The sequence below is a fragment of the Lissotriton helveticus genome, chromosome 5_1 (genome assembly GCF_964261635.1).
Source record: "Lissotriton helveticus chromosome 5_1, aLisHel1.1, whole genome shotgun sequence".
Lineage (NCBI taxonomy): Eukaryota > Metazoa > Chordata > Amphibia > Caudata > Salamandridae > Lissotriton > Lissotriton helveticus.
Window position 1 is genome coordinate 1,319,754,284 of NC_136065.1, and position 24,219 is coordinate 1,319,778,502.

At 45.3% G+C, this 24,219-nt stretch overlaps 1 protein-coding gene across 1 annotated transcript in view; it reads left to right on the plus strand.

The window, feature by feature from the left end:
• The window catches only part of LOC144752653 (uncharacterized), a 197,837-nt gene that overhangs the window by 60,185 nt on the left and 113,433 nt on the right, over positions 1-24,219 (plus strand). The window contains exon 5 of the mRNA XM_078640528.1: positions 11,015-11,122. Within this exon, the coding sequence (XP_078496654.1) occupies positions 11,015-11,122 (108 nt within the window). The remainder of the gene's footprint in view (positions 1-11,014; positions 11,123-24,219) is intronic.

Below are 24,219 nucleotides of genomic sequence, written 5' to 3' on the forward strand. Positions count from 1 at the left end.
ATCGCAAATAGGTAATCGCTAAATGTGATGTAACAAAACATACTGGAAATAGCGATTCCCTAATAGCGATTTCTTAAAAATCGCAATTGCAAATCAGGAATTACTATTTGTAATTGCCACTCCATTCGGTCCTTTGTGCCTCAAGGTCCATATGTGCGAATGGTCTTGCATTACGTAAATTGCGATTACCTATTTGGTAAATCACAAATTAGGGAATGCAAAGGAAAGAGTGCACGGTGGCTTAAGCCCCCCCTGAAGTGCCCCCCGAATAAGGGTGCACATGTAAGGTACACACATGCCCTGTGGGCATGTGTGTCACACATGACATTTTGGAAAAGGCTTTTATTGCATTTTCCAAAATCCCACTTTTACCATTCAATAAAAGTGATGGTAATATTGATTCCTAAATGTACAGTTTACATTTAGGAAAGGCTTCTTACATGCGGTTTAAGGATTCACAAATTGCGATTCACTATTTGCATTCACAATTTAGGTAATCTCTAAAAATTGTGACTACCTAAACTGCAAATCCCAAAGCTTTTCATACATTCAGAAAGAGCATTTTGCATTCCATACGGGCACATTTAGTGATTCGCACTGTTTGGGAATGCAAACTACTTTGACACATATGGCCGGAAATCATTTGGTCTTCCTGAACACAAAGGGGCACAAGGCGCTCAAATTGTTCAGTGTGAATATTATTTAATTTTTAAAAAGCACACGAGGCCAAATGTACTAAGCATTTTAATGGCAACAAATGACCCAATTCGACATTTATGGCTGTTAGAATGCTTTTTGTATGTACTGATCCCATTTTAGGTATTGGAAAGATTTTCTGGAAAGGATCCTAATTCCGTATCTGGATGAGTGTTGTAAGCATCACTTCCAAATATGGAATTATTATCCTATCTTTCAATATTTTGAGAAAATCACTGACAGAATATCGACGACAAGAATATCGACAACAAAAATATCGGACCCGAAATCGATGTCCAGAATATCGAAGTCCTATCTACAGATAGGTAAGTACAAAAATATTGAGAAAAAAAATACTGCTAACAAATATATTGTTGTTAAAAAATCGTTTTTTAATGTTCAAAAAATAATGTAAAATTAAGTAAATAATACATATAATTAGAATAAACATAGTTAAAATGTATTTAAAATGTTTAAAATTATAACTATAAGTTTAACTATATAACAGTAGAGAAACTATTGGATAGCGGAGGGGATAAAATTACTATTCCTACTCCAGAGAGTGCAAGAGTAGTGAAAGTGTTGGATAACGTTGAGGTAAAAATGACTATTCCCACTCCAGTGAGTGCAACAGTAGGAGTGTTGGATAGCGCAGGGGTAAAAATTACTATTTCCAATCTAGTGCAACAGTAGGAAAAGTGTTGGATAGCGTTGGGGTAAAAATTACCATGTTCACTCAAGAGAGTGCAATAGTAGGGAAAATGTTGGATAGCGAAGGGGTATAATTTACTATTCCCACTCCAGAGAGTGCAATAGTAGGGAAAGTGTCGGATAGCATAGGGGTAAAAATTACTATTCCCACTCCAGAGAGTGCAACAGTAGGGAAAGTGTTGGATAGCAGAGGGTTAAAATTAGCATACTTATCAATTAAATAACTATTTAAATAAAAAAAATATATTAATTAATAATACATTCTTTATAAATAAAAACAAATAAAAACGAATTACTTAATTATCATTAAATTACTGCCCACAGTATTCCCCTATAAACCCACAATGCACTCCTAAAAAAATAACACAATTAATATAATTATCAATTAATCAATTTATAAAAAAATATTACCAATTTATTAACAATAATTTAATTTTCAATACCAATAAAAACAAATTCTAATTACTTTATTAACATTAAATTAATTCCCACCCTATTCCCCATAAACCCACATCCTGCTCCTAAAAAACACACAAATAATATAATTATCAATTATTCAATTAATGAAAATTAATTAGCAATTAATAACTAATTAACAGTACATTAATTATCAATACGAATAAATAAAAATGAAGGATTACTTTATTATTATTATGAAATTTGTTAAGCGCGCGGCTACCCCCACCGGGGTTGTCCCGGCGCTATGGACAGCAGCGGTAGTGACCATGGAGGTTAGTAGCTGGAGAACAGCCATGTTTTCAATTTGGACCTAAACTGAGATTCTGATTTGATCAGTCTGAGGTTTAGCGGGAGGGAATTCCATAGCTTAACAGTGACCACTGCAAAAGCTCTGCCTCCCCTTCTCAATCAATGGAAACGGGGGGGAGCAAGAGACGGAGGTGGTTAGATCTGAGGGCACGAGATGAATGGACCTGCTTCAATCTGTTTCTGAGATAGCCTGGTCCCTTCCCATTCAGTGCCCTGAAAGTCAGAACCAGGGCTTTGAACTGGATACGGTGGGATATCTGAAGCCAGTGAAGATTCTTTAAGTATGGGGAGATAGAATGGCGATAGGGGACGTGGCATATCAATCTTGCCGCCGCGTTTTCGACAATCTGCAATCAATGGCGTAGGTATGCAGGAGCCCCCACATAGAGGCTATTAGAATAGTCCAGGTGGGATGTGATGAGGGCGTGCACGACAGTCCTCATCGAATCCCTGGACAGATAGGGGGAGATCTTTTTAATCATGTGTAATTTGCCAAAGCAGGCAGACGTAACTTTTTGGATTTGGGTTTTGCATGACGGTTCGTTGTCGATTTGAAAGCCTAGATTCCGAGCAGATTTGACGGGGAACGGGGGTGGGTTCAACTCGGGCGGCCACCACGTGGAAGGCAACAGTGGGGATTTCTGATTGAAGAATAACACCTCAGTTTTATCGGTGTTTACTTTTAGTGTATTCGACGTCATCCATGAAACAATGTCAGTGAGGCAAGATTTGAAATTGGCGAGTCCATTGTCAGAGTGGTCTCTAAATGAGAATATCAGCTGAGTGTCGTCAGCATATGCGACCACTCTGACTCAATAGGCCTCAACAACCCTCGCCAGAGGTGACAGGTAAACATTAAAAAAGAGAGGGCTGAGAGCCGACCCCTGAGGGACTCCACATCCAAGGGGTTTCTTGTCTTTGGACAGGTAGGGTCGACACCACACCTGTTGCGTTCTTTCAGATAGGAATGATTTTATCCATGCCAATGGAGTGTCTCGTATCCCCATATCATGGAGTCTATCCAGTAATATGGACTGAGAGACGGTGACGAAGGCCGCGGACAGATCGAGGAGCACTAACATGGCAACCTCGTCTCTGTCCACGCTCTCCCTTATAGTCTCTGTTACTTCCAAAAGAGCTCTCTCCGTACTATATCCGGATCTATATCCGGACTGTGTATCATGCAGGAGATTATTGGATTCCAGGATTCGAAATTTATCAAAATTAAATTACTTCCCACCCTATTCCCCTATGAACGCACAACACGCTCTTAAAAAAATAACACAATTAATCTCATTATCAATTAACCAATTAATAAAAATTAATTACAATTACTAATTAATTACCAATAAATTATCAAAACCAATAAATAAAAATTTATAATTACTTTATTATATTTAAATTACTTCCCACCCTATTCTCTTACAAACCCAATACCCGTAAAAAAACAACAATTTAGATATTTACCAATAAATAATTAATAAATAACAAACAATTAATAACGCATTAATAATAAATTACTTAATACAATTAACAATATCAAATATTAAATACATAAATATGAATCAATAAAATATATGAATTAATTAATTATAATTAATTTACTTCCCACCCTATTCCCCTACAAACCCACAACCCGCTACGGAACTAAAACGCAAAATTTACTTAAAAAATAATTAATAACTTCTAAAAATGTAATACATATATCAAAAAATAAATACAATACTTAAACAAAAATATTGAACACATACATTTAAAATACATACAAAAATAAGTAACACTAATATAAACATCAATATTATTAACAACGATATTTTTACAAACGATATTACTGTCTTCGATATTAAACAACTCAATATTTTTTACCTTACTGTCGATATTCTGGTCCTTGATATTATTCCTTTCAATATTTTTGTACCTCGATATTAAAAACTCGATATTACTATAGGATGGAAAAAAAAACTTGATATTATGTCTGTTTATCATTTTGAGACATAAAACCGGGCCCAAAACATTGACATTTTACAGACATCTCAAAGGAGGTGGTGATGCATTTGCAGAAGGAAAGAGGTCCCCCAAACAATATAAAAATGATCTCCAGTCATAGTGTCACAATTTGTGACCTACCTCAGTAATATTTATCAGGTATTATTATAATAATTAAAAACAATTATTTACTGGTCAGAAAAATACTGGTAGCAAATTGCAACCAGTGTTTTGCGACCAGTAACTAGTACATACTCTTTTGGTCTAATGTAACACAGGGAGCTGGGCAGGAGACTGCTGATAACACAAGGTACTACCATAGAGCATGCCCTGCTATTGAGCAGTTCAACAATGAGGTGGTCTTGTGAGGATCAAAAAGTGTGGTCCATTCTTCTTTTATGCTTGTGGGCTTTTAGCTAAGTATGCATGCTTGCCAACAATCGTCTCACATGGAGTCAAAACTTAGGACACGAATACCCTGCATGTGGAAGGACCAGTGTCCTTTCAACAATTAACTGTGCTTTCTAGTGCGGTAAGTCAGGCGCTGCTGGGTTGTGAGCCGTGGAAAAGCCAAACGGCTGCATTTTTTAGTTACTGGGTGCGAATATGGTGTACTTGATGAAGGACATATGGATGCACGTGAGCATTCATCTCACCGAAGAATCTAGCTCAGTGACACCAATGTGTTCTCTGGGAAAAGGCAAGAGACGGAAGAATCTGCTTGAGGGACTTAAGATGATTCTATCAGTCCTCACAGAAAACTGATATGTAAGGAATTAAAGTCAGTTTGATGTGATAGAAAACTCTTAATGTCTTTTGTATTACAGCTAGACCCCGAATAGTTCCAAGAGTGAAGGCCAGAAATTCTTATTCCAGAATTAACAATGAGAACAAAGGTTTTTGTTTTCGGTTTATCTTTAAGAAACTGTAACTGATCTGTCTGTAGTGTCCTCAATCAAGCCTTTGAAAGCACAGGTCGTTCAGAGATCTCATCTATAAATATTACAAAGGTTTAGGTATCAACAGCATAGTTGTAGAATTCTGATAATCACTGCAGGGTGTAGAATATGCAGAGCGAAAGAAACAGAATATCTTGATGCCACTGAATTACAGGTCCAGAGCATCATGGTTCTCTGAGGGTGGCTTTACTGGACACATTAAATTTGTTTTTTGAATAAGTAACTAGATATTTAAATGAAAGGACTGTGATTTGTGTGGTTGCCGAAGATGTGGGTGATGTGAGAGTTGCCACTAGACAGATTTACTATGGATTTACTAAGGAGGGCCGTTATGTTTATGTTGTAGTTGATGAAATGATATGGTTGTCAGAAAGCGTTACCTGCAGAACCAATAGTCTTCCTAAAATACATGTGCTTGAGGAGCCTATCTGCTGACTTCCACACCTCCCGCACATTCAAGTCATGAACTGATCTCCTGGCAGAGATCTTGAGTTTGAACGCAAAGCCATCTGACATTTATTTCATTTATTTATTTATTTATTTTGAAAGTTTTATAGAGCGCGAACAAGATCCTGGAGGATATCAGAGCGCTATACAGTCAGTGAATGTTACTTATGCAGCAAATAGGAGTGAATCAAAACACTTGTACAAAACATATTGTAAAAACAACATAGTAAGATGCAACATAAAGTCAACCTCGTAGCGTGAAACAGAAGGACGATATAATGACTAGGTTGCTTAGATGGTCCTTTATCAAAGTCAGGTTGGGAGCGCGTGTGCATGTCGTCTCGACATTTCTTTAGTCCATACTCATGTGAATTTGGCCATGAGAATGGCTTTGACTTCCTTTTTAAAAGAAGCAGTGGAGGGGTTACGTCTGGTTTCTGGGGGTAAGACATTCCAAATTCTAGGCGCCATCCCAGAGAAGGATCGGTTATAAGTTTTCTTCTTATTGAATTTTTGTGGTTTCAATAGTAGTTTTTCTGCATTTCTTGAGGGTCTGATCCCACCCGAGATCGTCAGTTTCTGTGCCAAGTAGCTGGGTGCATTGTGATGCATGGCTTTGTGAGTCATGCATGCTATTTTCGGATGAATTCTGGCTTCCAGAGGTAGCCAGTTCAAGGATTGTAGGTCCGGGGAGATGTGGGAACTTCGTTTAGAGCCAGTTATGAGTCTTGCTGCTGCATTGATTGAGGCTCTTAACGGTGCTGTTGATGCTTTGGGTAGGCCACTGAGAGAGAGACACATCTGTATTCCACTCTAGGTATAACTAGAGCTTGTACTGCTTGCTTGAAGTCATTGTGTGGTAGGAATGGTTTCAGTTTCCTCTGTGTGTTTATCTGGACGTTTGCTCCCTTTGTAGCACTGCTGATATGTTTTTGTATGTTGAGGTTACTGTCCAGTTATTCTTAGTGACTTCGCTGAGTCCACGATGGTAGGTTGAACATTGAATGCCGTAATATGTTTGATCCATTCTTGCATTTTGGGAATTTGGGGGGGTGGAGCTATTAGAAGGAATTCAGTTTTTGGAGCATTTAGTTTGAGATGATTTTCTGCCAGCCAGGTTTGGGTATTACTAAGCGTTGTATTAAGCGATTTGATATTGTCTAGGGTGTGGATCTTATGGTATAGTTGTGTGTCGTCTGCATACATGTGATATTGCACATTAGAAGCATGTAGAATTTCGGTGAGTGGTTCCATGAAAAGATTAATCAATGTCAGGGATAGTGAGGACCCTTGCAGGGCTCCCAAAGTTACTGGGGCGGGCTTGGTCAGGGAATTATTGACTTTGAATTGTTGTGACCGGTTTTGGAGAAATGAAGTAAACCAACTTAGCACTCTTCATGCACGTCATCATTTATGTGTGTCATGGCTGATTCAGTGCTATGGCCTGCACGGAAGCCTGATTGGTGTTTGTGAAGGAGGTCAAAGTGATCAATATGCTTTATTAGTTGTAGATAAACACATTTTTCCAGAAGCTTGGCCGAGGTAGTAATATTGGAAATAGGGCGATAGTTGTTTAGGTCCGTAGGGTCAGCCGTGGGCTTCTTCAGAATGGGTGATACCTGACCTACTTTGAGGGTATCTGGGATGCAATCTTGTTGAAGTGAACTGTTTATGATCTTGGACCAGAGAGGCAAAAGCAGTGGGGTTAGGTCTTAGACTGAATTTGCGGGAGCGGGTCAGTGAAGTGATTGGCAGGGTTCAGGGCACTGAGTATTTTGCCTATGGTTTCTTTATAGTAGGTGGTAGATGATGACCAGGCTGCATCGTTTTTTAAGTTTGGCTTTGATGGGAGTTGGCATGGCGCAATTGGGAGTGCTGGGGAGGGCTGCGAATGCTGTCTCGCGTGTAAGGTTAGATCATTTAAAAGGTCCTTCTTGATGGTGTCGGTCTTCAGAGTGAAGAAGGTGGAGAATTCTTCACAGTTTGTCTGCGGGCACGCTATGTCTTGTGGACTTTGAGGTGCCTCCTTAGATTGGGTTTTGATTAATTCAAAAGGTTTTTGGGGACGATTTCTTGCCTGGTCAAGTTGGAGGCTGAAAAAGTCAGCTTTGGTGCACTTGATCTTTCTGTAATATGCATTTCTCTTTGTCCTGAGAATCTTGAGGTGATTGGCGTATGGCACCGATCTCCAAGCACGTTCAGAAGTTCTGAGTTAACGTCTGTCCTCATTGAGTATACTGTTGTACCAAGGTTTAGAATCTTTTATAGATGCTCTTTTTAGTTGAAGAGGTGCAATCTCATTTATTATCAAGGTCATGGAAGAGAGGTAATGATTGGAGAGATCATGTACTTCAGAAGACCCTGCAGGGGGGGCAGAAGTAGGTTGTAACAGGAGGATGGCAAAGTGTTGGGGTTGATTTTTTTCAGGTCTCTTTTCCACACTTTTAGTCTTGTGGATTGAGCTGAGTTCAGTTTCACAATTTCCGTAATGGAGAAGGTAATAATGTGATGGTCTGACCAGTCGCAAGGTTGGATCGACTCTAGCTGAATGGAGTCTCTTTTAGAGGTTATTAAGTCCAGGATCGAACCTTTATCCTGTGTGGGGATGTTGCAGAATTGGGTTAGGTCTAGGTCATCTAGGACGTTCTTGAGACTGTTGACCACTGTATCATTGTGATCATCCCAATGGAGATTGAAGTCTCCAAGGAATATTTGGGTATTTTGTCGCCCAGTGTTCGTTGATACAATATCCATCAAGTGTTCGGTGAAGGCGAGGTTCTCGCCTGGTGGGTGATAGATAATGTGAAGAGAGCAAACAGGTTTGCCGTTACTGGTTATGTCAAGGCATAGGTATTCGCAAGACGGGAATGCTGGTGATATGTCTCTGTTTACTGAAATATTGCTACAGTGTAGGCAGGCGATACATCCACCCGACTTATCAGTTCTGTCTAGTCTGATGATGTTGTAGTTAGGTGGTACTAAAATGTCAATGATTGGTGTGGAAGATTCCTTTAACCAGGTTTCAGTTAGCATTCTCAGGTGTGGTTTTTGTGTGAGGATGAGGTCAGCTATGTCAGCTGCATGTCTAGAGGCGGATCTGCAGTTTAGGAGTATACATTTAAGTTTGGGCGTGATGATGGCTGAAGAAGGTTCCTGAGTGATTGAGACTCTTCTATGGTTGTTGTCTATGACGCCTCTAGTGTTTAGTTTAGTGGTCCTATGAGGGTTGGGGGAGATAGTAGGGATCATCGATGAGGCAGGAGTGAGTGGCTTCATGGGAGCCTGATCATACGAGTGCACCAGAGAGAGTAAATCACTCTCCGAGAGCAGGTTGGTGCTTCTGATTGGTCAGGATAAATTATTACATGAGGGGACTGAAGACCAGCTGGGACAATAGAGATTTGAGCTGTTTGTTATTTGGTTTCTAGGTCAGCTAGATTTGAGGTATCTTGTAGCTCTTGTTCCCCCGGTTGTCTCGAAATCCGATCATTGAGTGCTTGGAGTTCTTCTTTGATCTGATTTAAAAAGATCATGATCTCATCAAGTCTGGGGTTTTGTGCGGGTACGAGTGGGGTATGGGGCTGTGTTATGGGTGTAGATGCATGCAGTGAGATCTGGCCTCGTGTGTGGTTTGCGGCAGGTGTGAATGGGGTTGGGAGGGGTGCTGCGGGTGTGAGTGTGTGTGTTGGGTGGGCTGTGGGGGAAGGGGTGGATGGCTGCTTTGTGGACTTCAAGAAATTACAACTGCATCAACTGAAACCTCCGCAACTTGGAGTGCTCATAAAAAGACCTCTATCCCCCATTTTCAGTATTAATCTCACAGTTCTTCTGCATTATGTCATGCTTATGCATAGCTACCCCATTAGCACACAGTGATTAGAGCATGTCTCTAGTCTTCAAACATTTTATTCAGACCATCCAGGAGTTACCACACACATCAGAGTATATCACCCCACTCATAATGAGGGCCTACGTCTTTCCTCAATCTAACCCTGAACCTAAATGTATCTATAACCATTTCCCTCAGCCTTTAATCAAGTGGTAGCCTCGTAGCCTTTACCCTCATCCTACCATTCTTGCTTCTACCCTTCCACTAACCCTTCCTCCAAGGCTAACATTAAACCAAAAGCTGTCTCTTACCTTCAGCTCTTCTATGGCCTGTTCTCAGGAATGATTGTGCAGATCACTATGTTCGCAGCTCATATAAGTCAAGTAGAGCAGCTGCCAGCAACATTCGGCCCTATGTCCTGTCTTTTCTAAATACAATATAAAAAGTAAAAGGGCGGGCCCCCACTCTACAGGCATCTGACTTTGAGTAAATACAAATCTTGCAAAAGGTGATGAACCTATGGGTTAAAAACAATTTGCAATGCTCCAAACAAAAAGGCAGATTTCTAAACCCTTTGTTAGAGCACAAAATAGTAAAATGTTCACCTTTGCATTTTCATTTATCAACTTTCCAGTGACCATGCTCCATTGTTCGAACCTATCTGACAGAATAGCTAATTATCATTGTGAAGTCACAGCCTTTAGAAAAGTCCCTTTTGGCAATGTAGGAGGATGCTACTTGATAATGGTGATCATCCTGTGACCTTTTATTATAGTCACAGCAAAGGGGTAATTTTCACATCAGTTCCTAGCTTGGTGGACCACCACCGCATCATGAAACAGGTCAGTGATCTGTAATTGTGTTCTCATACAGTACATGAGGGAGGCATGGATCAATTCCGCCATACTATTCACTACTGAATTGCCCCTGGACGAGGTGGATGGTTACCTCTGTCCACAAGCTGGATCTGGAGAAACAAAATACACAAATGTTGAACCCTGCTGGGAAGGTTGGTTTACATTGTCATTGGATTCTCTCTTTCTCATTTCCTGACTGTGTCCACTGAATGTGACGGACAACCACTCCGGACAGCAGAATTTGAAACATTGCAGTCTTTTGTTAACACTGTTATGTTATGTTATGTTATGTTAATTATATTTTTATAGCGCACTGATGCCCCAGCAAAGGGGCGTCCAGGCGCTCAGACAGGTACTATAACATAACATGCAGAATAAAAGTACAGCTATTCAGAAGCAGAAAACAGGAACGTTTTAATAATACGCCTGAAGATAGACAAATCATTCAAAGCTCGGATGTGCACTGGAAGCGAGTTCCATAGTCCCGCGGCAAGCACCCGAAAAGAGCGACCACCCATTCTGCTGAGTTTAAACCGAGGGCAAGTCGCCAGATGCAGAGCCTCTGATCTTAAAGATCTCAGAGGTATATATGGAGTGAGTAGATTAACAAGAGCCGGCGGTGAGGAAAGTTTCAAGATTTTAAAAGCCAGACAGAGTGCTTTAAACTGTCTTGAACTCTTTAGGGAATGTGTGGATTGGTGGATGGAATCTATTTATTGAATCTCTTTCTGATAGATTCCTTTTTTGTCTTTATGATGCAGATAAACTGATCTATGCCTACACCACCCAATTTGAGGCGATCTGGAATGACAAAGATAGTGGTGCAAAGGATGACGTGTCCATTTGGAGACCAGTGCCCTTTCAAGCAGGTAAGAAAGATCCAGCTTAACAAGAGATATTTATACTTACTAGGTACAGCCGAGACTCAAGTGGGCAGAAAACTGTTTACATGGAAACTTTGATATCCCCTCCAAAGTGAATAAACGCTGGCATCGGCTGGCAAATTGTCTTCTTTCCAAGGTAAAAACTCAAATTTCTCTAGCCCAATCATCCAAAGCGCTTATTCCCCCAAATTTCCCCCCAGTTGTACATGAAGTGCATCAATTACTCCCTTTTAATTAGAGATCAACGAAACTGGCAACATCAGATAAAATCTAATTGGTGCATTTGGGTAAAATCTTATTGGAAATGTGTCACCCATTTAACTGCTAGCTATGTGCAAGGCCAGATTAACGGACAAAAACAGTTATTTAAATGACAGGGTAAGTGGCATAAATAAAACTAGCACAACTCTGAACTTAAATTTGATAAATTCTTCGAAAAAATACATTTTAGGTATGAAAATAGACTGAGGGCCTGGTTTAGAGTTTAGCAGATGAGTTACTTATCTATATAATATCATGGAATGGTACTAGGGTGGACGGGCTATCCGTCATGTTTGTGTCGAAGTAATACCGCCCCAAACTCTAAATAAGGGCAGAAGCTACCCTATAAAAGCTATGTATTGAGAAGTCCATAGACAATTTGTTCGGGTTCAGATTTGTAATACTGTTGGGACATTAGCAGACATATACATCAAAGTAAATACCAGTCGCAAATGGGCAGATTCCCAGAATCTGCCACTTTGCGACCGGTATTTTTGCATTTGGGATGCATCATCCCAAATGCAAAAATCGCAATTTAAGGAATCTCTAAATTGAGATTCCTTAAATTGCGATTGCATTTAAGGAATTCCAAATTGAGATTCCTTAAATGCAATGCATGAAAGTCAAAAAAAATAGCGAATTCGCTAATAGGAGTAGCCAATTACCATGAAGTTGAACTTCATGGTAATTTGCTAAAACTTTGAAAAAAGCACTTTTGTGCACTTTTCAAAGTTTCATGTTGCGCACACACACATGCCCTTAGGGCCTGTGTGTGTGCAACATATGTGCAGAGATCAATTTCAGGGGTGCAACAGGGAGTCATTTTGACACCCTTGCACCCTTGAAATTGGATGAGCAATTTGCGAGTACCTACTGGTACTCGCAAATTGCTCATGCAATCTCCAATTCATTCTTATGAGCCTGTAGGCATATAGGAATGAATGGCACAGCATTCCTTAATTGCACTAGCAATTTGCGAGCAGCAAATAAGGAATGTTTAGGAATCGCTATTTTAATAGTGTTTCCTACATGCATAGGCTTTTGCTATTCCTAAATAGTGTACCTTAAAAATCGCTATTTAGGAATAGCAAAAGGCTACGTTGATGCATCTGCCAGTAAATTTCTTCTTAGTATGGTATTTCTTATTGACATTGCAGAACAATGTTTTAATTGCATTTTTTTAGGGCATTCCCATCCATAGCCACCTAATGCTTAGCTTTTCCCAATGATGCATTGCGAATATGTATTCATAGGGATTTGCAATTTATATTAAGCATAGGGCCACATGGTTAAAAAAAAAAAGTTGCAAACGGGCCAATTTGGAAAATCGGCGCCTTTGCAACCAGTATTTTGCCATTTGGGATGCATCAACCCAAAAGCAATTTGCAAAATAGGTAATCGCTAGTTTTGTGATTACTTATTTTGCGAATGCAGTTAGGAAATCGCAAATAGCAATTCCCTAAATGTGATGAATTATGCATTCGCAAATTGCGTTTTCGCAATTTGGAATCGCAAATTACCATCAATTTCAAGTTGATGGTAATTTGAAAAATGCAAAAAAAAGCATTTTTCAAAGTGCATTCTGGTGCATACACATGCCCTTAGGGCATGTGTGTGCACTACATGTGCATACTACCTTTTTTGAGGGTGCATTAGGGTGGCCTTTTGGCCTCCTTGCACCCTTGAAATTACATGTGCAATTTGTGAGTACCTACTTCAGTCCTCTCCAAATAAACGTTCCTAGCTGCAGAGCTTGTGTGTGATGCCTGCCTACCAGGAGAATCCTGCAGTCAGGCATTGTACACATACATATCTTGTGGTGAAGATGCTTTGAAGTGCTCTATCAGTGGTCCAGGCGATGTATTTATCTTAAAGAGGCTTGCATTAGGAGATTGTACTACTAAATAAACCCCCAGAATATTGTGGTAGGAGAATATCTAGGACAGAACATGAAAGGAAAAAAATCAGAAGGTTAGTACATAGAGGGAAGTACAGATTTACCATTGCCAACTCCACATGTATGTACAGTAAAGATATACGTACAGTGTAGGTATATATATGTGGAGGTAAATATAGAAAACCTAGATTTACCAGTCAATATTTATTTTTATATTTTGTCCTCAACTTTGTGTCCCATCTGTATTCTTAGGTCAATATTGAAGGTGCACACCCTTTACTCTAAATACATTGCCCAGCTTCTCACAGTGCTTCAAAAAGCAACTGAGCCTTTTGTTCCACCCATAGAGCAGTGGATCAGCTCCAATCCTGCTCCATGGACAGAAAATGAACGGGTGAAATATCCAATGTTCCGTTCGCGGAATTTGCGGATTTTCTGCAATTTCGCGGTCCGCGAATCTTGCGAAATTGCAGAAAAATCTGCGAAATCGCGTTCGGGGCGGATTTTCAAAAACTGAAGTACATGAAGCACTTACAGGGTTACATCAGGTGCTCAAGTTGAAGCTAATTTCTTTGTAACCATTTACCAAATGGTTACAAAGAAATTAACTTTAACTTGGGCACCTGCTGTAACCCTGTAAGTGCTTCCTGAGCTGCGCCTCCAGAGTTGTTGCCTACTTGCAACTATTCTCTGACCCTGCTCTGACCCTCGAAGCAGGGTCAGAGAATAGTTACAAGTATGGCACAAGGTTCTAGGCTGTCACACAACTTAAACCACAACAGGAAGCACTTACAGATAAGGAAGCAGGTGCCGGACCTGAAGCTCAAATTCAGTAACACATTAACCAGCCCCCGGTTGAGGCTGGGCAGGTGTGCATTCTCCCCATAATCTACAGTGGTTAACCAGAGGGTGCTGTGATGAACCAGAAGGTGCAGTTGTGAACCAGAGGGTGCTGCGATGAACCAGAGGGTGGCAGTGGTGAACCAGAGGGTGGCAGTGGTGAACCAGAGGGTGGCAGTGGTGAACCAGAGGGGGTGGCAGTGATGAACCAGAGGGTGGCAGTGGTGAACCAGAGGGAGGCAGTGGTGAACCAGAGGGTGGCAGTGGTGAACCAGAGGGTGGCAGTGATGAACCAGAGGGGGGCAGTGATGAACCAGAGGGTGGCAGTGATGAACCAGAGGGTGGCAGTGGTGAACCAGAGGGTGGCAGTGATGAACCAGAGGGTGGCAGTGGTGAATCAGAGGCTGGCAGTGATGAACCAGAGGGTGGCAGTGGTGAACCAGAGGGTGACAGTGGTAAACCAGAGGGTGCTTTGATTAACCAGATGGTGGCAGAGCTGAACCAGAGGGTGTCAGTGGTGAACCAGACGGTGGCAGTGGTGAACTAGAGGGTGCTGTGATGTACCAGAGGGTGGCAGTGATGAACGAGAGGGTGGCAGTGGTGAACCGAGGGTGCTGTGATGAACCAGAGGGTGGCAGTGATGAACCAGAGGGTGGCAGTGATGAACCAGAGGGTGACAGTGATGAACCAGAGGGTGGCAGTGGTGAACCAGAGGGTGGCAGTGATGAACCAGAGGGTGACAGTGATGAACCAGAAGGTGGCAGTGGTGAAACAGAGGGTGGCAGTGATGAACCAGAGGGTGGCAGTGGTGAACCAGAGGGTGGCAGTGGTGAACCAGAGGGTGGCAGTGGTGAACCAGAGGGTGGCAGTGACGAACCAGAGGGTGGCAGTGGTGAACCAGAGGGTGGAAGTGATGAACCAGAGGGTGACAGCAAAGAACCAGAGGGTGGTAGTGGTGAACCAGAGGGTGGCAATGATGAACCAGAGGGTGGCAGTGATGAACCAGAGGGTGGCAGTGATGAACCAGAGGGTGGCAGTGGTGAACCAGAGGGTGGCAGTGATGAACCAGAGGGTGACAGTGGTGAACCAGAGGGTGGTAGTGGTGAACCAGAGGGTGGCAGTGATGAACCAGAGGGTGGCAGTGATGAACCAGAGGGTGACAGTGGTGAACCAGAGGGTGACAGTGGTGAACCAGAGGGTGGCAGTGGTGAACCAGAGGGTGGCAGTGACGAACCAGAGGGTGGCAGTGGTAAACCAGAGGGTGGCAGTGATGAACTAGACGGTGGCAGTGATGAACCAGAGGGTGGTGCTGCTAAACTGCCCAGGAGCCCTGTGGGTGTGAGCCCCTGTACTGCTGAGCTGCCCAGGGGTTGTGAGCCCACGCGCTACTGAACTGCCCAGGGCCCCAGTGAGTGTGAGCCCCCGTGCTGCTGAACTGCCCCGGAGCCCTCTCATTGTGAAAATCATTTGTGCTCAATTGCCTGAGAGCCCTCTGGGTGTGAGCACACATTGTGCTAAGTGTCCCCCTGCCCCCAGTACATATATACCCGTACCGCACAGCACCATTATGCTCTTGCACCATGAAATCTGGTGCCTGGATGCTCCTGATTCGTGTAGGTGGTACCACCGTCTGGTGCAGTCAAAATGTAAAGTCATAACTTGCTACACAGCACCAATAAACACGTGTCCCCCCTGGCACCGGTATGCGCATGCACCAGGCATGGAGCACCAGCATGCCACTGCACCCTACTGCCCAGCGCCAGCATATGCTTGTACGGGCAGTTTAGTATGAGATGGGACATTGTCCAGCAGCAGCAGCTGCATGCGCCTGAACCCACTGAGCAGGATCAGAATGGCTTTGTACCAACATGCGCAGCAGAGCTATCTTGGACATCTAAAGGATTCTGGGGTCCTGTGCCAAACGTATTTTTGCATCCATGAGTTTCCCGAGCACCATCCCCGTGTAGCTCCTGTGACCAGGAGGCTGCTTTCTCCTCATCTGCTGCTCTGCTCGGTCGCTGACCCTTTATAAACAAGATGCATGTGAACTTGCATAGAAGCCCCGCTCGTTTGGCCCCTTCCACCACACACTAGCGGTATGAAACGTCTTCCCGCCCGTCCCCACTATAATGGCCAGCTCACTCAAGGGACCTTGGCGTCTTTTGGCGCGCTGGCAAAGTTACAGGCACACGTGGTCACATATTTTTGCAAATGGCACAAAAATCTGCGAGTTCGCGGGAAAATTCGCGAACTCGCGGACTGTTTTTGCAATTTCGCAAGAATTCGCGGACCACGAATTCGCAAATTTCGCCCATACTTAGGCCGCACCTTGTTGTTTTCGTCTCCTGAATGAGTCACAGCGGTTAACAGTGTTGCGGCTGTGAGACTTAGGACCAGATGTAGGTAGCCCTTTACCAGTCGGAATCTGCCGAAAATACCGATTTTTGGCCGTTTCCGACCGGTAAAGGGCTATGGAGATGTAGGGGCACAAAAAACGGACATGTTCGGTAATTTTACCGAATCGGTAATTTTACCGAATCGTTAAAATTACAGAATTGATAAATTTACCGATTCGGTAAAATTACCATTCGGTAAAATTACCGAATATGTATTTCGAGATGTAGGTAGCACTTCTAACAGTGCTACAGGGCCTTAAGAATTCGGTATTTACCATGCAATACAATTGCATGGTAAATTACGAATTCTTGTGTACATGCACATCTGTGCATGTACACCTGTGCCATGTGACACACAGACATGCCCTAAGGGCATGTCTGTGTGCCACATGGAGCAAAAGCCAGTTACAGGGGTGCAACAGGGTGTCAAAGTGACACCCTGTCCCCCTTAGCAATTCGGTATTTTTACCGATTCGGTAAATACTGAATCGGTAAATACCGAATCTTACCGATTCCGTAAAAAATACTGAATTTTTACCTACATCTCATTTACAGATCCATAAATACCGAATCTGTAAAATTCGGTATTTATGAATCGGTAAATGAGATTTACCTACATCTGGCCCCTAGTCCCTTTGCCTGCCCTGAGCCCAAGAAGAGATCCATATAAATTAATAAATATAATATGTTGAAGGTAGGTTAGTTCAGTCAATGTTGCCACTTGCCGATGGGCAGGCCGCGGGACACACTGATTTGGGCTGTATTTTGGTTCTGCGGGGGTACGGGATGTGCAACTGCGTGCGCAGTGCAATTTTGGATAAATAGGCTTCCTAGGCCGAGGAATCAATCCCTATTTTAGTACTGTATAGGACCGAGAAAGTCTAAGAACGCATTACGAATCTCCGTCGTGGAGGTGAGTGTCTAAGTAGTGGAAGCGCGCAGCTCTGTGTTGTATGCTCTGCCATAAGAGGGCCATATCATCTGCACCGGTACCCTGCCGGGCCACTCACCCTCCCAATACCGCCGGGCAGACTGATTTTTGCCCAGATATAGTACCTCGCAGTCTGCAGCCTCGCGAAATTCAACAAGAAGGGCCAAACGTTTTCCCTCCGTATCCGAGTCTGACGTGTGGAGTGTTGTGGAGTCTAGGTCCGCGAGCTCCCGTTCTAGACTCGCTAGTGTGTTGCGAAGGTCTTTAAATACTCCGGCATGTTTGGAAATGCATACGGCCCTGATAACTGCCTTAAAGCCCTCCCCTAGAACTACCCACGTGTCCACTGAGCCGGTGTTAATGGAGAAATAGTCCTCAGTAGCTTCTTGGACCTCAGCGTTAAAGAGAGTATCATGGAGGGCGCAGCTTGGGAATCTCCACTGTCACTCATATCCCTCTGGACAAGGTACTCCAAGGTGCAGTCGTACCGGGGAATGGTCAGAATAGGTCCTTGGCAGCTTCACCAGCGACCGGAACCAGCCCGCGACACCGGGGGATACTAACCAAAAATCTATCCTGCTCCACAAGTTGTGTTGACCAGAATAATGAGTGTACTCCATATGTGCAGGATTACGTTGTCGCCAAATATCTAGCAGAGTGAGCTGCTTGCACAGATCAAGTCAAGCGTGTTGTGCTCTAGGTTTGGTGCCTGGAGAAGTGGCTGTGCTGTCCAGGCTAGGGTTAAGAAGTAGATTGAAGTCCCCCCCAATCAAGAGAAAGCAAGGTTCTAAACTCGTCGAGTGGGCAGATAGTGAATGAAAAAAACAAGGGGAGTCTGTGTTCGGCCATATACTCACACCAGCGCCGTGCAATGCCCCATGAGCATACCTGTGACAATGATGTATCTGCCCTCATCATCCTCAACCACAGAGCTGAGGCAAACAGGGATCCTCTTATCTATAAGGATGGCTGCGCCCCTTGCATAGCTGCAATAGTTGGCAAAATACCTATGTGTCCCCCAACAAGCAGCAAAGTGGGCCATGTCTGATTTGGGTAAGTGTGTTTCCTGCAAATATGCAATGTTAACGTTGTGTCTTAATAGATAGTGGACCACCTGTCTTAGTTTGCGGGTGTCATTTAAACCTCGAACATTCCAGGACATTAAGGACAGGCCAGAGGGACCTTCAACATTTCCTAGCTGGGTCATCTAGTGTACGTGTCGAACATAGTGTAGACAAGTAAGAGTGAATAACAGGGAACTGTGACAGTGACCCTGACTGATAAACCTCTTGAAACATTCAACGAATAGGAAATGACCCTCCCCCATGCCCCACCCAACCTCTCTAGACCCAAAGCAAGACAAAACCATAATGAAAATCAGAACATGAAGTACCAATTAACTTTACATTGAGATGAAACCCCAGAGAAGGGTACATCCTAGAAAACAAATACAAATTCCAGGTATACACCATGAGGGGTGCAACGCCACATCTGTTGACCACCTACCTGAAGCATAACAGTAGTATCAAGTACATTATCCCCGTTCATTTGCATATAAGTTATGTATGACCATCACTGCAAAGTTATCCAGTAGCAGAACTAGAGAAAAGTTTGACACTTGCATCTGAACCGCTGTGCGGCGGAGAAGGCACCCCCCAGCTCCGACCGATTATTATTTTGTTTATACATATGACAGAATTATTGGGCCTCAGTAGGAGTGTCAAATATGCGGGCTCTGTCCCCCACATCTACCTTCAACCTAGCAGGGTATAACATGCCATATTTCGAACCCGGGTTCCTGAGGGCTGCCTTCACCCCATTGTACTTCCAGCGGGCCACCTGCACCATTAGAGTGAAGGCTGCATAAAGAGATAGTTTAGAACCCTGCCACGTGTTGTCCCACGTTCCGTGGTGAGGCGCAATGCTGTGTCACAGTCTCTGAAGTTCATAACACAGGCAATGATGGGTCTGTGAGGGCATCCTGGATTGGGCCTGGCACCCAGGGACCGGTGCGCCCTTTCTATCACAAACCCCTGGGTGAAAGACTCACTTCCAAACAGGTCTGACAGCAGAGTCTCGACAAAAACATCCAGTCGGCCAGTGGTTGCGGACTCAGGGACTAACAAAATGCAAATGTTATTGCGCCTTCTGAACACCTCTAGGTCTTCCTTCTTCACTGCCACCTCTTTTAAAATGCGTTCCATGTGCTCCAGGCGCTTCGAGGACTGAGCGGTGCTATCTTCGATATCCGAGATGCACGCCTCCGCCACATCAAGGCGCCAGTCGTGGACTTGGATTTTGGTCCCCAAGTCTGCCAGACGCCTGTCCAATGCGTTGAACCGCCCATCTAGGGCCTTGAACAATCCCTCATCTCCTGAAGCATTGCCGCAGATAGTGCCAGGATTTCTTCTGTAGTCTCCGTACCCCGTGTCCCCTCCGCCATTCCAGAGCCTTTGTCAGAGGCCCTGTCTGCGATTTTCTCAAAAGACAGGGTCTTCTGTTTAGGATCCTTTTGGCCCATTCCGCGGGGCAGCAGAGCAGGCGAACCGTGGAGCAGTCCAGTACCGCTAGGCACTATGCATTTGTCGAATTGGGCTCTGGGAGAAATACCAGCAAGGAGCGCGGAAGCGCCGTAACCGAAGCCGCTCTCAGCGTGGTTGGTGGCAGCTCCCAAGCAGTGTGTGCAGGAGGGTGCAGGCCCCTCATTGTAGCCTGGGCGTCTCCCCAGATCACAGTGTCGTCGCCTGAGGTCAAGCAGTGGGAAGCCAGTAATCAGGAGGGCCCAGATCCCAAGTTTATGTTTCTGCCCTTGCAAATGGTAGGCCCACTTCCAGGGGCCAGGAGGCACTCTAATCTGGTGCTAGAGTAGGGAGGATGTGTGCCCTTGCAGGAGATGCGCAGGAGCCTAGCATCAGTAGGTGGGGCAGGTGCAGCCAGAGGGTAGGGCCCCAGTGGATGTATGCAACGTCACTGGTGCCAGAGTAGAAGGCGCGGGCGACTGCAGGCCCCGAACTACTCAGGGAGCCGGGGCGTCTCTGTGCCTGCTAGTTTGCAAGTGTCCTGGCTGTTAGGGGAAGAGGCTGTGTCGCATGGAGGTCGGTCGCGGCACTCGGTGGGCAGCTAGCAGTTAGGCGCCCCCCATCTCTCACGCTGTGCTGCCGCTGGATGGGTGTCTCGCAGGTTCACCGCGGGCCCTGTCCCCGCGAGGTCTCAGAGAGTGATGGGCGTTCACCTGTAGGCCTGCCGCGATGAGGCACGACCACACTCCGTTCAAATATCGTGCCGTAGCGGGCAGGGGAAATCTCCACTGCCGCTCTGCTATCCGCCTCCCCACCGCAGCAGCGGGCCTCAGCTCACCCCCGGCTCCTGATGTTCGGTTCCTCGTCCTGCGGCACTAATCAGCCTGAAGCGCTCAGGGTCCTGCATGCTTCCTCTCCGCTCCTCAGTTCGCCAGCGTCATATCTCTGCGGTGGATGCACTCCTCGGCCCCAGAGTCAGCACGCTGTGTTCCGATCAGCTTCAGCTCTCCGGCGCTGTCGAGTATGGGGCATTTGATGTATGCAGCTACGGGGATAAGGTCTACAAGCTGGTCCGGCAGACGGAGCTTCAGCAACAAGCAGCCATCTTGGTCGCTTGCGTGGCCACGCCTGACATTGATATGAATTAATAAATATAATATGTTGAAGGTGGCCGCGGCCCTTAGTTCAGTCAGTGTTGCCACTTGCCAGCAGGCGGGCCAGGGGACACACTGATTTGGGTTGGATTTTGGTTCTGCGGTGGTAGGGGCTGTGCGCAGATTTTTTTCAGATTGCCACGCCCCAGCATAACCACGAGTCTTCGTCTTTCAAGTCAGCCCAACCCGACGACGACGTGGAGGGCAGGCATCGATCAGCCATTACTGTGGTAGCAAGCAGCACCAGCCCTTATCAGGAATTAAGGGCAGTCTGCAGCCATAGGGGTCAGGACCCAGCCCTGTGGACAAGAGTGTTGCGAGAGAGCCCTGAATCAGGCTGGCTGTGGCCGTTTGAGTCTCCCCGGGACAAGAAGGGTTGAAGGAGAGCTGCGCAAGAGCTGTAGAGAGATTTAATCTACAAGAAGGCTGGGCAGAGCCCTCGAAACAAGAGGAGTACACCCGGAGCAGCTGCAGTTCTAGGCGAGAGCCCCCGGGGGACTGAGCGAGAGACCCTTGAAGCAGGAAGAGACCCTCAACCCAGGGGCTGGGAGAGAGGCAAGGACCTGGGCAGAGGGAGCCCAGGGACAAAAGAAGTGGACGCAACCGCGGGAGGGCTGAGCCCTAAAACCCTAAGGCTAGGATACCCTGACATCCCGCGGGCTCTTGATGCCCTGCTAACTAAGCATCCATAGACTTTTGGTTGAAGTGCGTGTCCCTACTGCACCACCAGGGCTGCAGGGACATGGCTACACCAGCCCCCATGCAATCAGACAACTTATTCATGTGGGCAGGGTATGATGATGCAGAGATGACCCTGCACGTGTTGCATGGCAAACAGCAGCTCCAACGGGGTTTTTACAGCAAACTCCTACAGGTAGCCTTTAAGCTGCCCCAAACATGCAATGTTGGATTCTAGGTACATATCCCACCACTCTTGACAATTTATGGAATAGTTAAACAATTCGCCTTCACCACAGAAGTGACTGGCGTGCCATTTCTCTTGATACCCACTCCTAGTTCTTTCTATAAGTGCACCCAAACATCTCCCTTTCCCACCTGATTTTTTTTTCTGAAGGTCATGCACAACTGCCGAAGTACCTCTTTGTAGCCTTCAGCATCTTCATTCCAGAACTGTTTCCATACACATTTCTACCAATCACCGATAACAGCACTCCTTCCTACTAGCGCACTGGATCTACACTCAGCTCGGGTAACAGAATACCTCAGACAGTCATGTTTACAGTGACCCTCTTCCCCACCCTACCCCCTCTAACTCAGTACTGGGTACACACACGGTGCTCGCAGACTCCTTTCACCGTTAAATTGCCACTGACGACCAAGCATTGCGCTCCAATGCACCTCAGTCTTTGCCCCAAAGCACTCTTTTCTAATCTGGAAGCTACACACAGACCTGCCGGTGCCCCCCACTTCTTGTCTGCTCTGCCTCATCATCTTAGTGTCCAAGCTTAGACCCACCAATTACCCAGAGACCCTGAGTGTATTCCATTACTAGATTCCACATACAGTGCTCTGCCTATTCGCCTTAACCGTGAATTCCTGGTGCCTTGCTCTGGATATTCCCGTCTTGAGTCCAAATGATAGCTCTGCCGATGCACCTCATTAACGCATTAGTAAGCTACTCATTTGTCTGGGTGGGGGAGGGACGGGTCTGATGTGAAACTTGGGATGGGGAAGTTATGGTTACTGTACTCTCGAGACAGTCTGCTTAATGTTCCGGTACGTTTCATTAGTGCTGTTGGTCCACAGTTGTTAGCATGTCCTTATTTCCTGTTTGTTGCACTTCACCCGATGCCTCTTAAGTTCAAGTTCAAGTTCAGGCATTTATAAAGCGCACTACTCACCCAGAGGGTCTCAAGGCGCTGGAGAGAGGGGTTCATTGTTTATCGAATAGCCAAGTTTTCAATTCTTTTCTGAAGGAGATGTGATTCTGAGTAAGGCGGAGGTGGGTGGGGAGTGAGTTCCAGGTCTTGGCAGCCAAGAAGGAGAAGGATCTGCCGCCATGGTGGTTTTTCGGATGCGCGGGACTGCGGCGAGGGCTTGAATGGATGATCTTAGTTGGCGGGTGGGATAGTAGAAGGACAGTCGGGAGTTGAGGCATTCTGGTCCTAGATTATAAAGGGCCTTGTGTGCGTGGGTAAGAAGGCGGAAAGTGATTCTTTTGTTGACGGGAAGCCAGTGGAGGTTTTTTAAGTGACCGGTGATGTGCTCTTGGCGCGGGATGTCTAATATGAGTCTCGCTGATGCGTTTTGGATGCGCTGGAGCTTTTTCTGCAATTTTGTTGTAATTCCGGCGTAGAGAGTGTTGCCATAGTCCAGTCGACTCGTGATCAGTGCATGGGTGACAGTCTTTCTTGTTTCGAGGGGGATCCAGCGGAAGATCTTTTTGAGAATGCGAAGGACGTTGAAGCAGGAGGACGATACGGCGTTGACTTGTCTGGACATTGAGAGAGAGGAGTCTAGAATGAAGCCAAGGTTACGTGCATGGTCAGTGGGTGTGGGCGCTGATCCCAAAGCGGAAGGCCACCACGAGTCGTCCCACGCTGAGGGGGAGGATCCCAGGATGAGCACCTCAGTTTTGTCTGAGTTGAGTTTTAGGCGGCTCTGTTTCATCCATTCGGCTACTTCTTTCATACCTTCGTGAAGGTTGTCCTTGGCGGTGTTGGGGTCTTTGGTGAGGGAAAGTATCAGCTGGGTGTCGTCGGCGTAGGAGATGATGTTGAGGTTGTGTCGCCGTGCGATGGGGGCGAGGGGACTCATGTAGACGTTGAAGAGGGTTGGACTGAGTGAGGAGCCTTGGGGTACGCCGCAGATGACTTTGGTGGGCTCTGAGTGGAAAGGGGGAAGTCGGACTCTCTGTGTTCTCCCGGCTAGGAACGAGATGATCCAGTCCAAGGCTTTTCCTTGTATGCCGATGTTGTTGAGGCGTTGTATGAGGGTGCTGTGACAGACAGTGTCGAAGGCGGCGGAGAGGTCGAGTAGAATGAGGGCCACTGTTTCACCGTTGTCCAGGAGTGCTCGGATGTCGTCGGTCGCCGCAATGAGGGCGGTCTCGGTGCTGTGTTT